This window comes from Tauraco erythrolophus, chromosome 1, assembly GCF_009769465.1.
Source record: "Tauraco erythrolophus isolate bTauEry1 chromosome 1, bTauEry1.pri, whole genome shotgun sequence".
In the NCBI taxonomy this organism is placed as follows: domain Eukaryota; kingdom Metazoa; phylum Chordata; class Aves; order Musophagiformes; family Musophagidae; genus Tauraco; species Tauraco erythrolophus.
In genome coordinates this window covers 77,028,767-77,048,625 of record NC_141465.1, presented here as the reverse complement: position 1 = coordinate 77,048,625, position 19,859 = coordinate 77,028,767, and the positions used below count along the sequence as shown (strand labels likewise).

General features: G+C 41.0%; 1 protein-coding gene across 9 annotated transcripts in view; it reads left to right on the top strand.

Annotated features, from left to right (window-relative positions):
- The window catches only part of MBNL2 (muscleblind like splicing regulator 2), a 72,082-nt gene that overhangs the window by 26,651 nt on the left and 25,572 nt on the right, over positions 1 to 19,859 (top strand). For 4 of the 9 annotated variants that reach the window (XM_086611219.1, XM_086611210.1, XM_086611201.1 and 1 more), the window contains exons 2-4: positions 11,860 to 12,024; positions 15,174 to 15,374; positions 16,544 to 16,807. In XM_086611219.1, coding sequence (XP_086467345.1) covers positions 11,860 to 12,024; positions 15,174 to 15,374; positions 16,544 to 16,807 — 630 coding nt within the window. The remainder of the gene's footprint in view (positions 1 to 11,859; positions 12,025 to 15,173; positions 15,375 to 16,543; positions 16,808 to 19,859) is intronic. The other 5 variants (XM_086611256.1, XM_086611248.1, XM_086611239.1 and 2 more) reach the window with 3 other exon arrangements.

Below are 19,859 nucleotides of genomic sequence, written 5' to 3'. Positions count from 1 at the left end.
TCTGTGTAGAGTGGGAGTAATGCTGTCTAGTCTCACAAGAAGACCAAGAAATCCATTAATAATTTTAATGGAGCCATTCCTAACATGATCCTATAGAGCCAGCCCTATGGACATTCAGGCCAGGAGACAGATGAACGTGTGTTAGAATACTACTACCCACTGACTGTCAGGGTTAAAAGAAATACCATTCGACCGCCTGTTTGCTGTCTGGGAAAGAAGACCGTGTAAAATAGTAGATGAAGTCATGTAATTGAGGTTGGTATCATTGCATCTACTCACGACACTGAAGAAGACAAGTACCATGGACATTGGAATATACTGACAATGCCGTTGCGGTATAATAAATGGTAGAGAGTCCGGGATGTGCGTTCCCCTGAAAGTCATGGATATATGCCTTGGAAAACCTAGAGGCAGTATTTTAATTTGAGATTAACCTAGAATTTTATTTAGTTGGCGCTGAATCTATCTTAAGGAAGAGAATAGTTATCTGCTCCTTCAACACAGTATTGAGAAGGTATAAGCACTCTCAAGACCACAATCACATATTCTAGTACTTAGATGGATATAGCATTCAAGGAAGGTAATAAGACATCCTAATGCATCTTATCTTTTCTCGTAACCGTGATTTAGCTGCCTAATTCCGTAAATTACCATTTGAGATAAATGTAACTGCATTATACTTCTTGCAATTTTTGCGAGATATTCTGGAAGCTTCCTAATACAGAGTGGAGTGGGACAGATAGCCCTTAAGCAAAAAAAAAAAAAAAAAGAAAAGGTTTTTTTTTTGGTTACTGGGACGCCAGGGCTTCATTCTTTCCTCTTTCTTGAATTTCTGCTCTTTCTTGAATTTCTGCTCTTTCTTGAATTTCTGGACCTCTTGCCACACTCCTCCCTCTTTCTTTTTTTTTTTTTTTGGCTAATCTAGTTTGTTGATTCTCTGGATATTTCTCACCAATAACTCTCCTGTCCTGCTGCTTCGGGTCAGGGGTCTCACTGCCCCTCCTGCTAGTAGTGCTAGTTTCCCCGTTCCCTGGAGAGAGAAATCCAAGGTGTGTCAGACTGCAAGAAAAGATAGAAACTGAAACTGATTTTAAGAAACCAATTCCCGGAAGAGGAGGAGCACGAACTGGATATGGAAAAGGCGAGGAAAGATGCCTGCAGACCTTTTGCTTTTCAAGTCGGGCACACTTGATTGCTCTTTGTTGGTGGTCCTATAGTGATGTGATGTCTTTTCATCTCCATAATTTTTTTGCTGCTTCTCATCTGGTTATAGGTAGTGCGGGGAATTTTACGTGTGATTCTTCTTCGGAAATGCAAGTGTATTTTCATTTTTAAAAGTTTTTTATTTAATTCGGGCTTTTAAAAAATGCAGTTCCAAATGGAATTTCTAAAACACCGAGAAGTTTCCATGTGTTTTCAGCAACTTTCCAGTGAGTTGAGAGCTGGTGTCAGACTCCAGCCCTTGCTGGCTCATCAGGGGAGTGAAGCCAATGATTTATTAATAACGCAACTGCGGTTCCAGCGCTGCTGCTGAGGGTGGGTAAACACTCCTCCTCCGCAGAGGGACAAGGCAGTGTACTTTTCACCTCTGCAATTACGTAAGGTGTCCTCGGCAATTTGTGTATTTAACTCAGCCCTTGCTTTTTCCTTTTGTTTGTAAAGCAATTGGCCAAGAAAGCGTGAAATCCCCAACAGGGAAGAGGTCCAGCAAGTCGCAGCTGGACTGGGAGCCCCAGCATGTTGTTCGGCGCTCATGCGGGTGCGGAGTGGCCCGGCCAGAGTGAAGGTGTGCCCGCAAAGAGTGGCAGAAGGACTCGCCGACGGCAGATCGGGTCACCCCCATAGCAGTTCATGGCTTCTGGGCATCCAGCTCGAGAGAAGGGGGCTGCGACATACCGGTGGCCAAGGTAGTTCCTTGCTCCCGGTATGTCAGGTCCACTCATCTCCGTAGCATACCAGTGGGGTCTGTTGGTGCGTAAAGGATTTGCTACATCGTGCTGATGAGCTTCTCCAAATGGCGGGACTCTTACAAATGGGCCTTTTCCAAATCTCTTTTGATTCACTGCAACTCTTGAATGAAGCGTCTTCTCAAGGCTCCCTTGGGCAGGTGACTTGCTGTAGGAGAGTAACGTGGTCAGTTCTACAGTGCTCTCCTCCCATTTCCTTCTGATCTATCTGGTCAGCCAGGCTCCTCACTGCCAAGGCATGTCTCCTGCCTCTTTTTGATGCCATATCACTGATTTTTTGGCTTTTTCAGAGGCACATTAAGATTCCTGCTGTGTCATTGAGGGAAGCGTTGTCTGCATACCAGCCCATTGCCTGGTCCTTGCTGGGCTGCTCACCGTTTGGGCTCACCGGCGTGCCAGCAGCAAAGACCTGTCCTCACTACTCACTCTTTCTGCTCTAACCTGGTCATGGTGGAGGCCGTGTGGTACGGACATTGGAGGGTGTCATCCGTGTGCTGAGACATGGTGGCTTTCCTTCGCAGACCATTGAGAGAGAAATAACGTGTCTCAGGGCTTGACTGTCAGTTCTGCAGTTATCTTTGCCTGCCTTTTCACTGCAAAGTGATGTTTCCAAACCAAGGGAGTTTAATCTCAGTCCTGTTCATATGAGCAAGCTTGCATTAAAGTCAGTGTACGTCTGCTTGAAGGCTTTTATGGGAGTTGTAAAGGAGGTGAGGAAAGAGGTACGTTGGGAAGAGACGCCATGCCATGCCCATCTTCTTGCTTCGTGTTCTGCTACATCGCTCTTGCTTTTTTCTCCTGCCAGCAGATCTGCAGTCAGACAACTTACCTTCCTTTACTGGTATTACTTCTGGAATGGCAATTTTTGTCTGCTCTTGAGATATTGAGAAAAGTTGAAGAAAATTGCCTCTTTCCAAGCTCCTATCTTCTTTTACAGTTCAGTCTAGTTAAACTTAATGGTGGAGTATGTTGTTTACCAGCAAAAAATCAGTGTCACCTCGAGTTACCCACCTGCAATTTACACAGCTCTCTTCTGTCTTCCACGACAACACTTGATCCTTGTGATGAGCGGGTGCGTTAAAGCTGGCCAGCCATCAGTTAACTGTGTGTAATGCTGTATTGTGAGACTCCATAAAGGTTTAGACATTTTTTTCTATAGTGCAGGAATCTGCAAGTACGTTGACTTCTCTAAACGGGCAGAGCTGGAGGGCTTAAATCACTGCTCTTCTACTGCAACCCATCTTGAGTCTTATGGCAGGCTGCATCTGGTCCTTCCACGGCAGGAGCTGTATATTTGTTAGAGTCCTGCTCAAGGCGGCTTCTCATCCTGTGAAGAGTCTCACCACCAATGTACTAGAAATCAGACATTTGAGGAATTTTAACTAAATGAGGTCACGCTTCCCTCTGTTTTCTTTATGTTCATTCCATAGGGGTCTTCCCCTATGCTACGCATTGGCTGCCTCTTGTTCCATGAAAGTTGCCTGTATGCATTAGGGTGAAGATTTATTTCAAGAGTTGTCCACAGTTGCTTGTGATGTACTGATAGATGCTGGTAGCCAAACACGAAGCTAAGATAAAAATAACTAGCTTAGATTTTGAGTGCCAGTGAGGGGGGAAAAATGGTAAAAGAAAAAGAAAAGGAGCTACGTAATTGGGGAAGAAACAATCTATATTTCCCTATTATTCTTAAATTATTTTCAAGGCAGTAAACAGAAATAAAAAATAGGTATTAGTTTAAACTGTTATTTCTTTGTCTGAATTTTCTTTGTCTTATTTGTTAGAGTAATCTCGAGGATGTTTGTCAAACGGCTTACAATTTCATAAGTGTCTTTTTTTTTTGCATCTGCAATATCTGCTTGAGTTCTTTCTCTTCTGAGCAATTTAATATTGAGTACACTTCCCTTGATATTGCAAGGCAAATTATTAAACCATTCTCTATAGCCATCCTTCTCAACATTTGTTTGAAAGAGCATCTTGAGATACTTGGAGCTTTTTGTGCGTTGCAAATGTGCTCTTCAGTAGAACATTTTGTCTTTTTCTATTTAAATAAATATCTCCTATTAAGTCTTTAGTGTTAAGACTCTTAAATCATTTAGATATTCCATCTTTTTGTAAGACTTCCATTTTTCTTCAATATTTTTCTATTTTTTTCTGCTAGTTACAAGCAGTTCTTGTTCTCTAACTTTACAAATAAAGTGATCATTTTTATTTTCACAGAATCACAGAATGTTAGGGATTTTACCAGCTTTTAGTTTCTTACAAATAATTGAAATCATCAGAAGAGCACCTAATGGGTTTTCTTAGCTTGTTGAAAACTGAATCAAGCTGAAGTCACCTGAGAATATTTTACCTTCTTCTCCTGTTTTACTTTGAAGTAAGAAAGTGAATTTGCCTTCTACTTTTTCTTGAAACGGAAGTGTATAGGTGCGTATGAATATGTATGCGCACTCACTAACTTCGGTGGGCGGACTTGCAAGGTGGCTTTAGAAATACAGAATTAATTTCTCAGCGAAGTTTGTAAGTTGTTTTTGTTGGTGGTTTTTTGGGGGTTTTGTGTGTTTTGTTTTGTTTTGTTTTCCCCAGGAAAGCAGATCCAACAGCTGAAATATTTCAAGTGTAATATAAGAGATGCTTGTGGTTTTTTGAAATACATTTTTCCTTTAAGTTGTTGTGCTGGAAGGTGTATGGCAACAAGTGAAATTCAAGACATTTGAACTCTCCGTCAAAAGCTTAATATTTCTGTTACTAGTACAGTTTGATCCTTTTGAAATGATATTTCTTTTTCTAAAATAGCTGAAATATGTCTCATTTTCAAGATAGGGGATCGTATTCTGATCTCCATTTCTTTTTATATAATTAGATACATTTCTACTTAGGCTAAAGAAATCATATTTTCATAAGCATGAATATTTGCAAGTCAACATGCTCTAGATGTGAAATTATGCAAAATTCAAAAAACATTTGAAGCTTTTTTGTATACCTTAAGGAAGAAATAAAATGCTAAGTTACATTTTTAAAAATCTGTGACTAGTCATTCTTAAGGCTTAACTAAATCCCTTAAGTCCTTGCACATATGCTTAACTCTACAGGCATGTGTAGTCCTACAGATTGTGTGAGATGGTACATATTCACAGCAAGCGCAAAGGGAGTACTTTACTGGAGCTGTAGTATCTGCTTTTTTACTTTCTGAGAGAAGTTAGGAAGCAGATAGACTTGCATAGGAAAATTGAATTCCTGCATTTTGATGCTAGGTGGAAAATACTTTTTAACTCGGTCCAAACTGAAGTCTAGTGGTTTTCCTTGAGTGTTGAAAGTGCTGTTGTTGATTGAGCTGTACTGTGAGTGATGTACTAAAATATATAGGGAAATGCATAAATGCAAGTCCTGTAGAACAAGAGGAATCATCCTTCTCTGCGTATTAATACACAGTCAGTGTTTTCTTTAGATTTTTTTTTTTTCCTTTCGGTGTTTCTGCATTTCAAAAATAGCATTAGAAGTGGATGTTTTGGGGTGGTAGAGTTAGAGTGGCTGTCTCTGGATAGGAACAGAAGCTTAAGTATCTCAAAATACCCTGCCCGCCTATTGACTGGGTCTATTTTTAGCCCCAGGGAGCTGGGGATTATTGGAATTGAGAGGTTCCCGATTTATGCAATGGTGAAATTGTTAAATTAGTTGGATGAGGCCGCACACGTTCTCAAACAGAATTTGCTGAGGGCCTGCCGAGGAGGAATCCCAAAAGACAAGAAACAGTTTCTGCTCTTGTCAGAAACTCTTCTAGGGGAGTATTTACAGCTTAGGTACCTCCGCCGCTGCTGACGCTGCTGTCCCTGTGGCTATTCTTGCGGTGTGCTGCCACCACCCCAGACAGTGGCCTGTGCTAGTTCTTGCTCTGCCGAGGTTTGAACAGCATGTAAAATCTTCAGGTATCTCATATCGATATCAAGCAGGCGATATCTAGCCAACCAGCATGCCCAGAGTTGCAAGTGCATTAGTTTATTAAAATGTGATCTGATCTTTGCAAGCGTGTGCAAGTTTGCTGAAGCTACATGATACAGAAGATTGTGAAATTTTTTTTGTCAATAGGAGAGGTGGCTGTAGCATCAGGTGATTATTACTTTTTAAAACCAAATATTATTTTTGGTGTGTCTTTTCTAACTCCAGAAAACGTTTGGATCTCAGAGTGTCTAGCGGGAAACCAGAAAATCTTTTTGCCTTTGTAGAAACAGTTGCTCAGATGCCTTCTAAAACCATTCATGTCATGGAAGTCATATACTTCCCCCCCCCCTCCATAAGACTGCATATTTAATCCTGCGAGAACATACAATTTCATCTGCATTTGTTAGTTTTAGCTTGTTTTCTTAAGGAAAGAGGTTTTGCATAATTGCACTATCCGTATTTTTGCCAGCATTGTCCTCACACCCTAATAACTTTTGAACACCCTGGCCAATTTCAAGCAGAATTGCTAGAAGCAGACCTCTCAAAAAGTTCTTGCTGGTTATGCAAAATTCAGTGTCTGTGTAGAAGAGAGAGATCCAAATTACTACCCCGTTAAGGAAGAGGCTAGAGCATGCACTGAGCCGCTCCCCAGCGTGGCCTGCCAGCCGCGTGCACATTTTGGCTGGCCCTTCAGGACATGCACAGCTTGAGCAAGTTATATTTATCATGTGAGTTGTTTCCTGGTCTATAGTTAGGAGAGGTGGGAGGGTGTTCTGGGGGAGAAAGAAGGAGGGAGGTGGGGTACAGGAAGAAGCAGGGAGTTTAGAGAGAATGGAGGGGGGGCGGAGCTGGAAGCACCCTGCGGAGCAAGGTTAGGAGGAGCAAGGGACAGACGTCTGCAAGGAATCAGGCCTCCTTGTGTCTGCTTCTCATCGGATAACCTGTCTTTTAAAGGTGATGGGATGTCCCATGTCGGATGTTAGGCTATGCTGCAAGAGTGCGAGAGGCATGCTCTGTTATCTTCCACTAATAGTATCAATAAATTACCTCATTTAACTTTGGATTTGTATGCTCAGCTTCAAGCTGAACTTTCCTCATTTCAATGATTTAAGGAAAAGACAAATAATTTGATTGGTTTGATGATGGGTAACTCTGCTGCTTTGATGGCATGGCAGGTAACCATGGCTGCTGCCTTCCCAAAGTATGGAAAAAGTGTAGAGGGAGTCTTAATATATGGTTTAAAAAACCTACCATGTATCTCTCAGGGTTCAAACCTGAGACAGGCACACTAACAGAAGACAACATGACAACATTCCATGGTGATGCTCCTCCTGTAAGAGCAACCTTCAAGGGCAAGGAGGTTGTCCAAAGGTGAAGCCCAGCTCCTCACAGCTGTGCATGATGAGAGGACACAAGGCAACTGGCGTAAGCTGAAACTAGACAGGTTCAGACTGCACGTAAGGAAAATCATCTTCATCATGAAGACAGCCAAGCAGTAGATCAGATTGTTCAAAGAGGTTGTGCAGGCTCCACCCTTGGAGGTTTCCAAAGACCTGGCAGGAGCAAATTGGGCTGACCCCAGGGCTGACCCTGCTCTGAGCAGGTTGTACTGGAGACCTCTTGAGATCCCTTGCAACCTGAATTAGCCTCTCCTTTTGCCAAAAAAGCCTCACCGCATTGTGCTGCAGAAAAGTGTCTTACAGCAGTTTTGGATTGACTGTATAGATTGAGGCTGTTACATTTACTAGTGGGACTTTTATGATAAGAATGATAATCTATGATTCTATGATCCATTCTAATGCTAAGAATACATATTGACCTCTATCTTAAAAGCAGAATTCAGTACCTGAGTGAAATAGTTGCGGATACATTAGTTGATTCTCATTTTAAGAGATAAAAGCAATGTTTTGTTTTGTTTTTTTTAAATTCAAACATCTTATTTTTATAAAAGATAAAAGTAATTTTAGTAAGTAAAAACTGACTCATTATTATGCATAAGCAATTCCCAGCCTGGGACTGGATAAATTTTTATTATTGTTGTTACTATTAAAGCAATAGTAAAATAATGAAGAAGGCTGTGGATTTATAAAATATTCAAGACAGAGATGTGGCCATACAACTTATAGACAGAAAATAGGTTCTTACTATTTTACTATGCAAAGTTATGGGGTGTTACTTCTGCACTTGCCTCGTTGTACTTCTTTTAAAATTATAATTCTTAGCACATACCTAGATTTTTCATATACTCCAGTCTGTGGGCTGTCTTGTGCCATCGATTTTGGGCAAACCATCTCTTGTTCTTAATAGAGAAATCTGTTGATTTTCAAAAGAAGTCAGTGGTGCTACATGACTCATTAAGGGATGTGGTTTTGATATTAAGGCAGTCAGGTAGCAGCTCCCAAGACCATTGCCCCTTCAGAAGCAGACCCTCTCCTTGCTGTGCATGGGTGATGGGCACTGGAGTCCTTTGAGTTCCTAGCTCCTTGGTGCATCCTTTCTCTCTCCCAGTTCTTTACTGGAATGAAGCCTGTGGCAAACCCCCAATGTGAGCCACAGCATGTCCCCAGTCTGGATAATTAGCAGTAAAAAAGTAGTTTGTCTGCTAAAACTTTCCATTACCCACTGAAATGTGACCCTAAAGTGAAAGGTCAGAGGTAGGTACCATCCTTGCAGGATGAGGGGAGTAACAGAGTGCTGGGCGTTTGATGTGATGTCTGTTGGTCATTACTATCCACTGCAGGTAAGGAGGCAGCTCTTTGAAAGTGATTTTTTGGGGCGAACTTGCATGGGGAGTCCACAGAATGTCTGATGTGCTCGTTGATAACCTTCCCTTCATGGGTGACAGGAGTTTCTAGGGACCGAGTTTCAAACTAATCTGTCCGTGCCCTCAGTTTTAGGACTCTGACTCATATGTGGGAGCAGGTTAAAAGTTGTACAAAGCAATTATTTTCCCCGCTGCCAGCCTCATCCTGTTGACAGTGTTTGTGCCGCCGTGCCCTGGCAGAGACTGAATGTCTGTGGAGCAGCTCCTGAACTGCTGTGGTTTTAGGAGCTGTGATGAATGGAGCCTCACTCCAGAGGCTTGATATTGATGCATCCTAAAGTTAAAGCACTCAGTTTTGTCTCTGTATTGTTAGGAGGTGGCCTGCTAGCGTGGTAGTTTTTTGCAAGAAACCAAAGTGGGCTCTTATTCTAGATGTTGACCCAACCAACATGTTGAATACTGCTGCATGTTGTGTACAGATACTCATTTTGCTGTTTGGTTGGTATGTGCTGTCGTCTCAGTTGGACTTCATACTCGATTCTTTAATAAACAAAAAAATCCAGGATCTCATTTGGCTGAGATGACACCACAAGTTTGATGTTTTGTTCTTGCACTGATCTGTAGTTGGGAATCTGCCCAATTCCTTTCTGGAACTACTCTCATGAGGAGTTCCCAGGGACATGGAGCATTTGTTAAAAAAGGAATGAAAAGTTGCTTATAGGTGTTTTCCCCTAATCACAGTAGGTCCAAAAAGTGAAAGCCTCAGAATTTATTTAATTTTGGTAGCTAGGGCTGGATTAATGTGCACTATTTTCAGTGCTCATTCCACTGCGGTTTATTTTGGGTCATTTCATTTCAACAAGGCTTGATCTGTTTACAGCGCTTTCTATAGTAGCGTGACGGGGCCACACAGCTCTTTTATAGTACGTTCATTGCTAACCAGGAGCTCAGAAAACTAGTAAATGAGGCACAGACATGAACAAGTTTAGAGAGGACAGTACATTTTTGTATGGTTGGATTATTTTGGAAAGTTTTCTGAAATAACCAATCTTTTGTGCACTGTGAGTTGCTTTGCAGAGCTTGAAGTGCTGGTATATGGTAGCCGTGTGCTTTCAGAGGCAGGAGCAGGGGGCTGGCTGAAGGCAATCTTCAGGTTTAAGGTACTTCAAAAGTCACTGGGGTTGAGAGTTACTCTCAATCCTTATTTGAGGAGCACTTTTGTTTCCAGAGGCAGATATTTCCATCAGGTAGAGTCATTTGATTTGACTTTTCTGGTTTAATTTTCAGATTTGCTGTATGAACCATTCATATACAAAATAGATGAAGGTTAAATAGGTCTCAGTTAAAAATGTCTCATCAGCCAACACGAAAGTGTATGTATGCTCATTGCCTGCATTGGGCATGCTCCAAGTTAACGTTATGAAGGCTTTACTCCCTCCAAATGGAAGAGCCAGCCTTCTTCTGTGTCCATCAAATCGTGACTATTTCTGTTTCTGTTCATGCCAGCTGACAAAGTAACACTCCTTTTGTGTCCTTCGTTAAACCAGACAGAATTAGTAACTCGCGCAACAGAAGTCAGAAAGAAGGCACAACGTCCTGAAAATGGCTGCACCTATACTGGCAGGTTAAAACGGCACCAAGAGGTGTTCCTGAGTGCCGAGACCAGTCTTTTTCTTAAATGTTTGGCTTTCCTGAACTGTTCCGGCCTCTGCCATTGAGCGTACTCCCAAACAGCAGCCAGGCACAGTTTGGGTAAGGGCTGATCTCAACTGTTTAGTAGTGTGGAAATAGCTGTTTGCGTTCCTGTCGGCCTCAGTACTGGAGAACCTTCCTGGACATGTTTAACTTACTCCTGTGTAGGTAGTTATTACATCCTTACAGCAGATCAGAGGCAGAATCAGCAGCGTTTCAGTGTCTGAGTAAAAAGTGTAACACTAACGGTGTTGTTCTGGGACATTCGAAGTGTCTTGAAGGTTTTGTAGCAGTTTGTGTGTGTGCATATGAATACACAGTCAGCGTACGTGTGTATTGTGTGATGCCCTTGCATAGGGATCTTAATCTTTTCTTTGGCATAGGAGGATATTCCTGCTTGGCTACGAATTGCAAAGCCCTTATACCAGTGAGTGGAAAGTTTAAAAAGCACTTTTAAAAAATGTCTCAATTTGGAAACCTATCTTCTACAAGTTGAGTGTGTCAAATGCAGTTTGACTAATGCTCTAGGTCCTCTGGTCACAGCTCTTAAAACTCTGTGACTGTTTGTGAGCCGTGTCATCGAGGAGCTTCTGATCTCAGCTGGTCTTGCCCTGCAGCCGCTCAACCTACTGATGCACCCTACGATCTTCCTTTCTTGGGGAAAACATATCAGCACGACTTGTGCTGCTCTACCTATGTTTTGGTCAGCATGCACTGCTTGTAGAGATGTGCTCCATGTCCATCTGCTCCAACACAAGCCACCTCAGAGGTGACTACCCACCCATATTTTTATTGCCTCTTATTGTCTCATATCTGTCTAAAAATTCCAGCTTTCAGGTTGATCAGGAGCTCTCCTTTTGCTGCGTACCTTCAGATTTAGCTCCATGCACTGCTTCTGAATTTAGCCTGTGAAAGGACCAGCTTGGCTTCTGTTCTTTTATACATAAATGGAAGTAGTTCAAAGTTGTGCTGATGAAGCCAGAAGGCAGTGAACTGGAATAAGGGCGGACACAAGCAGAAAGTGGCTACTTTAGACCCTTACTGCCATGAACACACAATTATTTTTTAATATAGTGTGCTTAAAAGCTACATTTCTCTTAAAGAAGGTTTAAATTTGTTATTCATAATGTAACATCATTTATAAAAACATTTCTGTTATGGTAACACCAGATACTCTAGCCAAGATACCATGAGAGGCATTTCAGGCAGTCTGGATAATATGCAGAGTATTAATTGTGTAGCAGTGATCTGTACTTAACAAGGAAAATGCTGTTTCAGTCTTTCTCTTTTTTTTGGTGGCTAATAGCCTTAGTGATCAGTCAGAGGTAGTGGGCTGAGGCAGAGCTCAAGGCCATCAGCTCCTCCCAGCCTACTGCATAGTTCCCAGGAAACACCCTGTATTTCATTAGTTCTTGCTTAGTTTATGGTGTAATATTTTGCTCGAAGGCATTAAACTATCATCAAAAGCAGTGGACCAATTAGTGTGACTTCTTTTTCCAGGGTCGTTGTACAAGGGAGAACTGCAAGTACCTTCATCCACCAACACATTTAAAAACTCAACTGGAGATCAATGGCAGGAACAACTTAATCCAACAAAAAACTGCAGCAGCAATGCTTGCCCAGCAAATGCAGTTCATGTTTCCAGGGACACCACTACAGCCAGTGGTAAGTATATTTCTCTGATGGTGTTATTGGTAAGTAACGTTGAAGTAGAAGAATATACTGATCTGCAAAAGTTCTCTAAACTACTGTCAATAAAAATAATCCCCTGCTGACCTAAGGAACTGTCGAGGTGCTAGAGGTATGTTCGTTTGTGTTTGCATTTGAAGATATAATGGAATGTTGCTGTAGATTTGAGATATTTTTTTAATCTTATAATAATTTGCTATTTTTTTCTCTCTCCTCCCCCCCGCGCCCCCCCGTTCAATCAATTCATATCAGGTTTAGTCTAAATTTACAAGGGTTTTACCTATAATCCTTCTGGAGGTGAAAATTTTAATAATAATAATAATTTATTATTATTTTAATTTATTATTATTATAATTTATTATTATTTTAAATTATTATTATTATTATTATTATTATTATTATTATTATTATTATTATTATTATTATTATTATTATTATTATTTGCTAGTAAGATATTTGAGTAGGAACGCAACGTTTCTTAGTAGTCGATGGTTTTGAATGGCTTTAAATAGTATTAAATCCCAGTACCAGGAACAAAGGATAATGTTGTTCTGGATAGCATATTCTTACTTTCTTGAAATCTGAAAAGTCCCAGAAGTAGACAGAGAACCATTGGTGCATGCCTTTTATCTTAAAGTAATGTGTATGGTGCCTGGGATACTTCAAATCCAGAAAGTGACATAAAACTAGAGTCTTACGGGCATGAGCAGCGTCTTTGGATATATATGAAAATGATCAATTGCTCTGGGCTGCCTTTGCGGTTGAGCTCCTCATTGTACCAGACTTCCAAAGCATGGTTAAGCAAGTAATCTGAATTAAATTTTTCACGCATGGCTGCTAATGATGTTTTCTCAATCCAAATGCCTAGCGTAAGGCACTGGAGTGGGATTTCTTTCTCTAACTTGAGGCATCTGGAGTGTTGGCATCAACTTCGGCGTTGGTCTTCCAAGGTCCGTTTATAGTTTAGCAAAAGAAATAGGCACTTCTAATTACTATTCACTTGGCTCGTTTCAGACGCCTGCATTCGGATTAGATGATTTGGTTTCTTAAGTGCCTTTGTCTTTCCACGGGCTGTCACAGGAGCCAAGTGTAAGCATCTCAGAGGAAGACATCTGTATTTGGTCACAGGAAGCTCACCTCAGATGCCTTTTTCAAATGTGTTTTTACACTTGAAATGTCTGCTGTAAGGTGGTAAGCATGAACAAAAATTGGGTGTCAGGAGTCCCTGAATTTCCAGTACATGTTCATCAAAACGTATCTTAGGATATTGGCATAATGTATTTTGATATTTACTGGTTTTTTACTGCTTGAATTTTCATCAGAAGTTTTGATGAAATAATAGATTCCACCTCTTAGTATTACGAGAAAAATTGAAGTGGCAAAATTATACTTTTTTCTACTCACCCATTTCATCATTTGAACTTTACAATTTCATTGACGTAATGTCTGCTGTACTGATTGCTGTGATAAAAGTGCCGGGTTTTATTTCTCTGTCTCACATAAATTGCCAGATTAAGATGACTCAGCCTTGACCAAATGGATGAAAAGTGAAAGAAAATTCCATAGAAGTCATTTGACATGTGGATTTATTCTTAAAATTGTATCTGATACAAAGCTGTTACTTACATTTTACATAACACATATTGTCCTCAACATAGTTGAACCATTGTTTTCATTTAAATGTTCTTTGTTATGCTCTAAAGAATTTAGCTCACACTTGACGTTTAAACTGGCCTGTTTGATAATGTGCAGTTTTGGTCTCTGATAAAAACAGAGAGTTATTCACTTTTAACTCTCTAGGGCAGGAAGATGCCATATCTGTACAGTTTGCTATCCTGGCTAATCTGCTGCTCAAAGCATCCTCTTGGTACTAACTCACGTTCATTTATAATTTAGTAATTGGTTCCAAAGACACAAAAAAAACGAAAACAAAACAGAAATAAACCTTCTAGCTCCTATACTTTCTCTTGCATATTTTCTACATACTGTGCATGGCTGCCTTCTCTTCTCCAACAGAGGCCATGCAGGCTACCTTGATGAGAAAGACACTCCTCCTTCGTTAAAAGCATTTTTAAGTCTTTCCTTAGTGTTCTGCTGTTGTGTGGTTCATTTCTAGCTGCCAGCTTATTTGGGAGCTTAATTTCTGACAAAGCTAATATGAGATTTGTCCTGTTTTTCTGCATGTTTTTTCCTCATTTATAATTATAGCTTCACTTTCTGGGGTAAACGTCAACTCTGCAGAACTATAGCACTTTGCAGGTCTGACTGTGGTCTGACCATGGTGATGTTCTGCCTCCACCCTCCGTGGAGATGGTGGTAACAAACTCACCTTTCTGCCTTGGTGGGGCTGCGTTTTAGCATCACACAAATGCTCGCTCTTCTGGTCATGACTTCACTGACTCGCTGTAGGAAGGCATGAAACAGATTTTTAGACTGATATCATTCCTTCCAATCAAATTTTTTCATAAGATGAACTCTAGCTAAGCCTGAATAATCCCTTTCTAAATATTGTGTCCAGCTGAGATTATAATATTTATTCTACTTTCCACTGGTGACAGCTGAGCACACAGACATTCGCAAAGGTGAGGTTTTTCAATGTGTGAGCCGTAGTAACATATAATTGCAGGAGGTGGCAAAATATACAGCATGCAAACAGATGGAAGTTACATGCCAAAGAGCTCATTACATATACTCTTATTAGAAATATGGCTTTAATATAGTTAATAACGCTTCACCTATAAAATCTGGTACTTGGAAAAATAGCCAGTTTCCCAAGGAAAACAGGTATTGAGAAAAAGCAGCAAAGTCTATGTTATTTCTACTTTTAGATATGTAAATAAGCCTGCAGTGTAAGCTGGACCTCCATAGAGATTCAAGTTAGATGTACGGCTTCCTTTGCACCAGCAGCGTCTTTTCCGATAGAGCTACAAAGGCGGCTCTTCGTATGCTGCTGGAACGTGTTATGTGATTAAAAGAAGAGAGCATGCCGTGTGTTTTGCCAGCTGTTTGAAATTTTTTCATTAAGAAAATGAATGAGAGCCAGAAAGAACATGCAAAAGACAACTAGTAAGCTCTTGATTAAGGGGTTGTTTATTTTCGTCTTGATCTGTGTTTTCCTTTTGCAGCCCACATTTCCAGTGGGTCCCACAATAGGAACGAACACGGCTATTAGCTTTGCTCCTTACCTAACGCCAGTAACACCGGGAGTTGGCTTAGTCCCGACTGAGATCCTGCCCACGCCGCCTGTCATTGTTCCTGGAAGTCCACCCGTTTCAGTCCCCGGTTCAACTGCTACCCAGAAACTCCTCAGGACTGATAAACTGGAGGTACTGTAGACACCGCCATGACTAGGCATACAACCCTCTGTTAGGCTGTGTGAAAGATCCTGGAGGGAAAAACTCTGTTGTTTTAGAAATGATGCTTAAATTTAGTTGCTACAAATAAAGACATAACCAGGCAGGATTTCTACACTTGCAGGCAGTGATAATTAAACACTTATTTTTAAGGTAGTGCGTTTGCTCAATTTAATACACAGACATCAACAGGAGTTTTCATCTCTCTTATTCTCCTCCAAAGTACCTCGAGTATACATGCTTGTAAAGGTATGCCTTGATGAAATATCTAACAAGCATGTTTTTATTGCAGTATTATTTCTCTCCTGGTTTTTCTCTCCTGGTTTTTATGCGTTGGTATTAGAGGAATTTTATAGCCTTATGTATTCATATTAGGGGAATAGTACAGCCCTTCAGCCTTGAGCTACAAATGGAGATGTCAAATGTTGTCAACCCTGTAGCAGGCTGAAGGGACAAGCCCCCAGCTATATGCAGTCTCCCTGGTGTTGATGGATCTCCACATCTCTGGGCTCAGTGTAATCTATGATCTAAGTGTACGAGAAGGCCGCATGGCTCTTGCAGAAAGGAATGTCCTTTCCCAAAAGCCTAAGCACTAGTGTGTAGAGCATGTTTCTTCTTAGGAAAATCAGCATGTTCATTCTGCCTGTTTTTGAAAATTCCTTTTAAGGAGGCTCTCCGTTTTGTTTGTAGAGTCCATAAAAAATACAGTGCATCTGATGCATGTGTTCCCCGGGTCCAGCAAGAGGAACTCCTTTCCTACCAGTGGAGCTGCAAGAATATAAAGCATAGTCAGAAAGGGACTGAATGTTTTGTGATACCCAGCTAGTTTCGCAGGGACAGTTACTTCAGTAAGTGTCCTTCCCAGGTGTTTTCTGGACAGGAAAAAGGAAAGGCATTTGGGAATGCTTCTGTTGTGTGTCAAGTTCATTTAGCCGCCGTACCGCAGAGCTACCTGAGGAGCCAAGCACGTAAGGATAAAATTGATGCATCTCCCTCTCCCAGAAGAAGATGATTTATTAAATCGAAAAACTTGAACTAGCCGGGGAAGGGGTCAGGTCTGTCTTTTGGGGGTGCGGGGCTCTCCCTGCCCTTTCGCGTTGCGCCGAGCTCTTCCCCTGCAACGCCTGTTGTTTTGCACGTAGGTGTGCAGGGAGTTCCAGCGGGGAAACTGTGCGCGTGGAGAGACTGATTGCCGCTTTGCGCATCCGGCAGACAGCACAATGATTGACACAAACGACAACACCGTAACCGTGTGTATGGATTACATAAAAGGTCGTTGCATGAGGGAGAAATGCAAGTATTTTCACCCTCCTGCACATTTGCAGGCCAAAATCAAAGCGGCGCAACACCAAGCCAACCAGGCTGCGGTGGCAGCCCAGGCAGCTGCGGCAGCTGCGACTGTGATGGTAAGTGCTGGCATATATGGCTGCCTTTTTTTTGACAGAAGCTCTTTGATGCCTATTTTGCTTCAACTTAATGCTGTTTGCTTATACTTTCTTTTCTCCTTTGCCTCTTTTTTTTGTCTTTGTTTTTTTGGTGAAAGATAAGAGTTTATAAAATTATTACTACTGCTTGATGGGAGGAAGCACTTTTTTTCGTTATGCCCTTATTTTAATGCTGTATTTCTATCCAAGACAGTGAAGCAAATGACACTCTATACCACTTCTGTTCTTTGCCTTGATTATATGTTAAATTTACCCCAAGTATTTCTGAGCAAAAATAAAACTGATAAACTTCAATGTCCCCTGGAAAACAGGGACACACACGCTGTTTTAGCTCTTTGATGACAGATATACGTGTGGAAATTTGGAAGAAAAGGAAGAAAAGCAAAGAGAGAGCTTTTGCCTCAGAGATCAGTAGTAGAAAAGAAACCTGTATTAGGGTTCAACTTGCCCCCCACCTTAGATGTCAATTAGATAACTGAGCCTAGCCTAGCCACCTTGGTCTCACTTTATAGGTAGTGGAAAAAAAACAGCACATTTATCTGATCTGCCACTAGTGCCTTTCCAAGGATGAGAAAGCACTACCCTCTGTAGATACATGTCTATCCTCACTGACTGAAAGGCATTGACTATATCTTTTTCAGCTTTGGTTAGGTGAATCTCATGCCTAGAGACTTCTCTTGCCTCTCCCACTGTCATAGGCAAGTTACTTGAATCTCTCTATGATACAATTTTTCTATTAGAAGAACAGAGTGTAAAAGGAGTAAACTAAAATGGGAATCATTAAGAAAAAGCATAGTTACTGTAGTCAGAAGAAAACATATTGGGGGCTTTCTATTTTCAGGTATTTTAAGCTCTTACTGAAAACTCTTCGGAGAAGTCAGCCCATCCATTTACCAGTATTAGATATCTCTTACGGTTGATACCAGGAAAGCTGATAAATTTAAATAGAGTGGTATTGATAAAGTTAAATAAATCAACCATGCAGGATCTGACTTGGGAGACAAAGTTATTGGCAGCAAATCAAAGAATCATTGTCCTCATTTCTGGCAGTGGACGAATAATTAAGCAGATGTGGTTTGTGGACTTGTGGGCAGTGCATACAATAGTTACAGACAATGCAGTTATTCTCTGGGTAAAAAGCCTACCAGAAACACAATACAGTACAGTATATAACTACCCCAAGCTATTGTATTTAGCAAATTAGCAAAGACCGGACTTTTTGAGGGACAAAGAGTATAAGTTATGCAAGAAAGTGAACCTCCAAACAAAAGAACATTTCTTAAGTTTTAATATTCTTTCTCTTAAAGTATCCCCAGTCTCTGTTTCAAACTGGGTGATTTTTAGTTAAACTTTCCTGTGCTTGCAGAAATTGAATACCATGTGGAAATTAAAGCAAAGGAGATTGTTTTTTTATTCTAATTAGCTTCTATTGTGCAATATTTATTGTCCATTTAGAGAACGTAATATTTCTAGGCAATATATTAAAGAAGAAAGGAGAGAGATGAGGGGATTCATTTTTTTGCACTTCAGTAATGGTTTGATATATATCCAGTGATTTTAAATAAGCCATAATTGGAACTGCATTAGCCTCAAAGCAAGATAAAGCATCTTTGGAAACACAGAACTGAAATGTTAGCATACTAATGTCATGGGAGAAGAAGGCAGAGACCCTGTAATTCGGGGTAACCTTTTGCAGAAAAATATGTACATAGTATTTTTTTAATAGCATATTTAGCCTACCAAACAGAAAAGGTGCTTCACAATCCACCTATTTTTTGTTTAATATGGATTTGAAACAATCAGAGTGAATGAAAAATCACCAGAATAGCAATGACAACAAAAAAAACGGTAGAAAAGACACATGCCTGCAAGCTCACCCAAGAAAAGACAAGAATTTGGATCTAGAGAGTGAAAGTAAGGCAGAAATACAAGTGCTTACCTGTAGGGTTCACTTGCAGCTTTCTCCCAGGTTGGAATTGTGTCCATGAGGTTTTTCTTCCTGGGGGAGGTGGCTGTATTGCTCTGGACCAGAGGGTGCTTGTATAAGTGAGCATTGTGGATGGGGTTAGAGTGCTGTCGGCAAAGCTTGTGACACCACCGAAAGTCAATGAATTCTGCAGTCTGGGGCCTTGCAGAAGATGCCCTGTCTATATTTCTGTACACTGAAGTTTAGGAATTTTTACTCATGTATCTTAGATGACCCCATCATTTGAAGTAAAAAGAAAGGAGAATGACACTGTGAAAGAGGCTACAGACTATGTACAGCTTAAATGTGAAGTGCATTATAAGGCAGTGTCATCTATCACGGTACTCAGGGAGCTCTGAATATTCATGTGGTGTATCAGAGAGTGTAAAAAGTCACTGAAGAATGTACAGCCTAAATGAAAATGTGAATTCATAGTTGGTGTTGGAAGGGACCTCTAGAGATCATCTAGTCCATCCACCATGCTCAAGCAGAGTGAGCTAGAGTGGATTGCCCAGGACATGCCTAGATGGCTTTTGAAAGTTTCCAAGCATGGAGACTCCACAACTTTTCTTGACAACCTGCTCTGTGATTAATACTGCTTACAGTAAAAAGAAAGAAACCAAAAATTTACATTTAAATGGAATTTATTCTATGTATAGAATCATAGAATGGTTTGGGTTGGAAGGGACCTCAAAGATCATCTAGTTCCAACCCCCCTGCCATGGGCAGGGACACCCTGCACTATACCAGGTTGCCCAAAGCCTCATCCAACCTGGCCTTGAACACTTCCAGGGATGGGGCATCTACAACTTCTCTGGGCAACCTGTTCCAGTGCCTCACTACCCTCTGAGTGAAAAATTTCTTCCTTATATCTAATCTAAATCTGCCCTCTTTCAACTTAAAGCCATTGCCCCTTGTCCTATCACTACATGCCCTTGTAAAAAGTCCCTCTCCAGCTTTCCTGTAGGCCCCCTTTAGGTACTGGAAGGCTGCAATAAGATCACCCCAGAGCCTTCTCTTCTCCAGGCTGAACAGCCTCAACTCTCT